The sequence below is a fragment of the Dipodomys spectabilis genome, unplaced genomic scaffold, assembly GCF_019054845.1.
Source record: "Dipodomys spectabilis isolate Male_0828 unplaced genomic scaffold, ASM1905484v1 ptg000175l, whole genome shotgun sequence".
Taxonomy (NCBI): domain Eukaryota; kingdom Metazoa; phylum Chordata; class Mammalia; order Rodentia; family Heteromyidae; genus Dipodomys; species Dipodomys spectabilis.
Window position 1 is genome coordinate 6121723 of NW_024870852.1, and position 6000 is coordinate 6127722.

Below are 6000 nucleotides of genomic sequence, written 5' to 3' on the forward strand. Positions count from 1 at the left end.
GTGCCCAGGCCCAGAGTTCAGGCCCCATGACCGGACCCAAAAAAAAAAAAAAAAAGCAGTAACAAAAAGTTGCTTAAAATCCCATTATCAAAGAATTGCACTCATTACCTTGCCCATGTAATTATAACCCCTCTGTACGGTATTTTCACAATAAAAAAATTAAAAAATAGGGCTAGGAAGGTGGCTCAGTGGTAGAGTGCTTGCCTTGCATGCATGAGGCCCTGGGTTCGATTCCTCAGCACCACATTAAGCAAAAAGAAAAAAGCTGGAAGTGGCGCTGTGGCTCAAGTGGTAGAGTGCTAGCCTTGAGCTGAAGAGCTGAGGGACAGCGCCCAGGCCCAGAGTTCAGGCCCCACGACCAGACCCAAAAAAAATAATAATAATTAAAAAATAAAAAATAAAAAAATCCCATTATCAGGGGCTAGGAATATGGCTTAGTGGTCACGGTGTTTGCCTACCATGCATGAAGCCCTGGGTTCCATTCCTCAGTATCACATAAACAGAAAAAGCCAGAAATGGTTCTGTGGCTCAAGTGGTAGAGCACTAACCTGGAGCAAAGGCAGCACAGGGACAGTGCCCAGGCCCAGAGTTCAAGCCCCAGGACTGGCAAAAATAAATAAATAAACAAATAAACAAACAAACAAATAAATTCCCACTATTAGCCACAGGCAGGTAGCTCAGGCCTAAAACCCTCACTACTCAGGAGTCTGAGATCTAAGGGTCATGGTGTGAAGCTAAGCATAGGCAGGAAAGTCATGAGACTTATCTCCAGTTAACCACCTAAAAGCCAAAAGTAGATCTGTGACTCAAGTGGTAGAGTGCTAGCCTTGAGGAGGGAAAAAAGCTCAGAGACAGACAGCACCCAGGCCCTGAGTTCAAGCTCCAGGATCAGCAGGCACAGACACACAGGCCCACACAGGCCCATACACACACACACACACACACACACACACACACACACACAAAATCCCTCCTTGTAAAACTGCTCTGGGGACATCCTGTACCACATTTTGTGTTTGCTTCCTTCCTGAGTCTCCCTAGCACCCTTTAAATAGTAATCAAAAGAAACAGACTTCAGAAGCAGGTGCTGGGGGCCTGGTATAAGGCAATCGGGATTGGTGGGGAAAGATGATCCTAAGCTCCAGCAAACCATTAATCAAGTGACAACGTGATGAGCCATCCTCCAATGTCCCAGACAAGACATTCTGATTGTTAACCGAAATCTTTGTATTTCTTGTAAAAACACATAGGCCAAAGATAGCAGGTTGGCAACTTCAGAGTTAATGGGTCTCCATCATTCCGGCCCAGACTCTGCCTGTCTATTCAACACAACACTGCGTGTTGAATTTTCAAATACGCTGCTCCTGGGCCACTGCTAACTCGAAAAGCACAAAAACTATCACAAAGCGCCAAACCTTAATGATGGCATTCTATGCCCACAGTAAACTAAACACACAAACGTTGCACTTCAACCAAAGCGGTGCACCCCCCACCCATAACTGGCTGTGTCCCTAACAAGATGGCCTCCTTACCTTCATCACAAACACACACACACACACACACACACACACACACACACACACACACACACACACACACACACCCGCCATACCCACACCTGGCACAGGAATCAAGCCCACCATTGGGAGAAAGATCCTCCAACACCTGCTGACTAACGGGGTGGTTCACTCTGTGAGTCCAGAAACCTCTCTGATCACACCCAGCGGATTTAACTTCCAAGAAGGGGCTCAAATCTCCCAGGAGACCAATCTAATGGCCTTGATCCCCAGAACCCCCAAATAATAAGAACCATCACAGCATTAATCACAACGATCACAATGGCATTTTAAGCGGGTGGTCCCGAGTCGTACTCAGAGGCGTACTGAGGCGTCACACTCAGGTCCACACAGAGTGGTAGGTGGGGGGCCGCCCCGCCCTAGGGCACGCCATCGCAGGGCGCTCCTTCCCCGCCGCCCCCCAAGTCATTTCAACCCCGCCCCAGAGCGTATCCGCCGCCCGGCAACTGCGGAACCCCGGCCCCCCAAGACCCCGCCGGGCCCCGCCGCGCGGCGGCACTGTGGCCGCGACCCGCGGTCGGGGGGCGAGGCCGGCCCGCAGCACGCGCCCCGCGGCCCCCCACCCGGGCCCGGGCCGCGCCCACCTTGTCCTCCGGAGGTGCGTCGGGCTCGCGGACTATTCTCTGCCTCAACTCCGTCATGCTGGAGACCTCGGCGCGATGTCGCCGCGGGCCGGCAACGCAGCCACCAGAACCGGCGGCTCGGCGCCGGCTCGCGGAGTGCCTCGGCCGGGGCCGAACGGCGCGCGGCTCCGCAGCGGCCCTACCGCCGCCCGGCTGCGGATCTCAGAGCCCGGCCCTGCCCAGAGCCGCCGCCGCCGCCTCCGCCCTCTCACCCCGACACAGCGCAGTACGCTCGCCTCAGCCTCAGCCGCTCGCTCCTCCTCCAGGAAGAGGACTCGGACCCAGCGCGCAGGCGCACGGCCGCCATGTCCGCTCGGGCTATCCGCCAATGGCGCGAATACCAGAGCTAGGCGGGGCGATGGGGGCGGGACGGAGAGAAAAGAAGAGATGTGTATTGGATAATTACGCGAGGAGGGCGGGAAAAGCGTGCGTTTCCGAAAGAGATTAGCCAATGCAAGCTCCCACCAGGTCGCGGGTGGCAGCCGCGAGCTCCCAAGGTCCTGGAGGTTTGTTGAGGGTAAAAGGCGCCACCCAGAGGTCTAGCCTGATGCGTACTTGATGTCTTCATCCGTCAGCTCTTCCTGCACACACTTCAGGAGATTTTGTAGGTCCTAAATTTAAAGCTGAGCACCAGTGGCTCACACTTGTAATCCTAACTATTCAGGAGGCTAAGATCTGAGGATCACGGTTAAAACCAGCCCGCGCAGGGGCTGGGAAAGTGGCTCAGTGGTAGAGTGCTTGCCTTGCATGCATGGATTCCTGAGCACCACATAAACTGGAAGTGGTGCTGTGGCTCAAGTGGTAGAGTAGTAGCCTTGAGCCTAAGAGCTGAGGGACAGCGCTCAGGCCCAGAGTTCAGGCCCACGACCAAAAAAAAAAACAAAAAACAGCCCACGCAGGAAAGTCTGTGAGGCTGTTTTTGTTTTGTTTTGTTGCCTGTCCTAGGACTTGAACTCAGGGCCTGGGCACTGTCCCTGACCTTCTTGTGCTCAAGACTAGCACTCTCCCACATGAGTCACAGCGCTCCTTACGGTTGTCTGTGGTACTGAAGAATCGAATCCAGGGCTTCATGCATTTTAAGCAAGCACTCTACCACTAAGCCTCATTCCCAGTCCCTCTGTGAGGCTTATGTACAATTACCCACTAAGAGAGGTGGTGGTGTGGTTCAAGTGGTAGAGCACCAGATTTAAGCACAAAAGCTCAGGGACAGCACCCAGGCCTTGAGTTGAAGGCCGAGGACCGGAACCAAAAAAATGCTGATTCTTTCCCCTCATCTACTCCTTTTAACCGTAGGGTTGTTTACTAGCAGTCTTCCGTGGTGATCAATGGGGTTTCAGTATCATTATGAATTCATATATTTTAAAGTAATGGATATTTTTCAATCAATTGTATTTATTACCCTTATTGATGTTCAAAATGCCCTCTCTTTGGGAGCTTCACAAAAGACCTAATTAACATGAATGTATGAAGCCAGGTGGGGGCTCATGCCTGTTATCCCAGCACTTGGAAGGCCGAAAACAGAAGGATCACAAAGGGCTACCAAGACCAGGCTGAGCAATTTAGGTAGATACTGTCTCAAAACCAAACTTAAAATAAGGGGAAGGGAGGATGACAGAAGATCACATAAGGAATGAAACCAAACTTCAGTCTTCCTTGCCTTGCCAGACTGTGACTGTAATTACTGAGTGATAATTGGAGCTGAGTAATAGGTGTAGTTAATCTCATTGAATACACATATTCCTTGAAAATGAATATGATGTTCATTTTATAAATAAGTTCACAATATTTTAACTTTTTAGCATTTCTGGTGTTTCAGGTGCTGGCTTTAGTGTTTCCTAGTGTGCTCCTGGGACTTGAACTCAGGACCTAGACACTATCCCTGAGCTTTTTGTGTTCAAGACTAGTGCTCTACCACTTAAGCCACAGCTCTCCACTTATAGATTTTTGTTGTTGTTGTTGTTTTTTTTTTACTTGTTAATTTGGAAATAAGAGGATCATAGACTTTCCTACTCAGGCTGGCTTCAAACTTTGATCCTCAAATCTCAGCCTCCTAAGTAGCTAGGATTTTAGGCATGAGTCACCAGTGCCCTGCTCTTTCCTATTTCTTTTATTGAGAAATTTTTCATCAACGTTCATCAAACATCTCTCTAAGCAGTGCCTTGAGGCTGTTCTATCTCCTCTCTCCCTCCCCCCCTCACTTTCACTCACTGTGTGTGTGTGTGTGTGTGTGTGTGTGTGTGTGTGTGTGTGTGTTTGTAGGGGGAAGAGAGATTTGGAGGGCTTGAACTCAGGGCCTGGACACTGTCCCTGAATTAGGTTTTTTCTTTTATTTTGGAGTTTTTATTCTTGTTCAAGGTTAGTGCTCTATGACCTGAGTCACAGCTCCACTTCTGGCTTTTTGGAGATGAAGAGTCTCACAGACTTCCCTTCTCAGGCTGCCTTTGTACTAAGATCCTCAGATCTCAGCCTCCTAAGAAGCTAAGATTATAGATGTGAACCACTTATTAGCGGTTCAGCTTTACTTACTATATTTTAATCCAACCATATGAGATACTTTCAAAAAGAAGTTGCAATTTCCTTTCCACAATTGTAATCTGATCCGTGGGTTTGGGGTAATTACTGAGCTTTCTGGACGAGCACTATGTATTCATGATTTTTATGACCTGATTCTCAGGTTTTTGCAACGGTGTGTCAAAGGCACAGTAAAACAGATTTGGAAGAGCCTGGAACTCTGAACTTCATCCTATTTAACAACACTGCACAAATACAGAGCTGGGGGTGTAGGCCCTGGGTTCAAGTCCCAAGTACCAGCACACAAAAAAGCGCCAACCAGCTCCCTGAACCAAAGAAGGTTCTGAGGATTTCGGCTAGCAATGTGATCAAACAGCATTTTTTTTTTTTTTCTGTCAGTCATGGGACTTGAACTTTGGGCCTGGGCTCTGTCCTTCAGCTCTTCAGCTCAAGGCAAGCACTTTACCACTTAAGCCACTGTACCACTTCTGATTTTCTGGTGGCAAATTGGAGATAAGAAGCTCATGCAGGGGCTGGGAAGGTGGCTCAGTGGTAGAACACTTGCCTTGCATGCTTGAGGCCCTGGGTTCTATTCCTCAGCACCACATAAGCAAAAAGAAAAAAGCTGCAAGTGGCACTGTGGCTTAAGTGGTAGAGCGCTGGCCTTGTGCTGAAGAGCTGAGGGACAGTGCCCAGGCCCAGAGTTCAGGCCCCACGACCGGACCAAAAAAAAAAGAATCTCATGCATTTTCCTGCCTGGGATGGCTTTGAACTGCAATCCTCAGTTCTCAGCCTCCTGAGTAGCTAGGATTATAGGAATAAGCCACCATCACCCAGCTCAAACAGCATTTATAGAAGAAGAAAGAAAAAAAAAGAACTAGTAAACATCTAACTGGCTTCAGCCTAATCAGTCAACCAGCAATGTGTCAGCTTAACTGTTTACAGCTTATTAGTTCCTGGGTTACAGGACCATCTGTAACCAATCAAAACTCAGTTACTATCATTACATTCTATGGTCTCTTGGGCCCAGTGCTAGTACCTGGTCCAAATCTGTAGCATCCTACAAAACTTAATACTATCTAAATCAGTTTGTGTTCTTTGCCAGTGAAACCTGAAGTGTACTTGTCAGTGCAGTACTTTAGGCATATCTAAGTTTCAAAACATACTTGATCCCATAGCCTAAGGGGAACAAATGGACTGGTAGCTAGGCAAGACTGGTGTTCTGGTTGGGGAAATGAGGAGGCTCTGGTGGGGATGTTTATGGAGCCTAAATGAGAGATCGGGGAGGC

General features: G+C 49.0%; 1 protein-coding gene across 1 annotated transcript in view; it reads right to left on the reverse strand.

Moving 5' to 3' along the window:
* Positions 1-2415, reverse strand: part of Cds2 (CDP-diacylglycerol synthase 2) — a 43451-nt gene extending 41036 nt beyond the window's left edge. The window contains exon 1 of the mRNA XM_042694335.1: positions 2162-2415. Within this exon, the coding sequence (XP_042550269.1) occupies positions 2162-2218 (57 nt within the window). The 5' untranslated portion in view covers positions 2219-2415. The remainder of the gene's footprint in view (positions 1-2161) is intronic.
* Positions 2416-6000: the final 3585 nt, after the last annotated feature.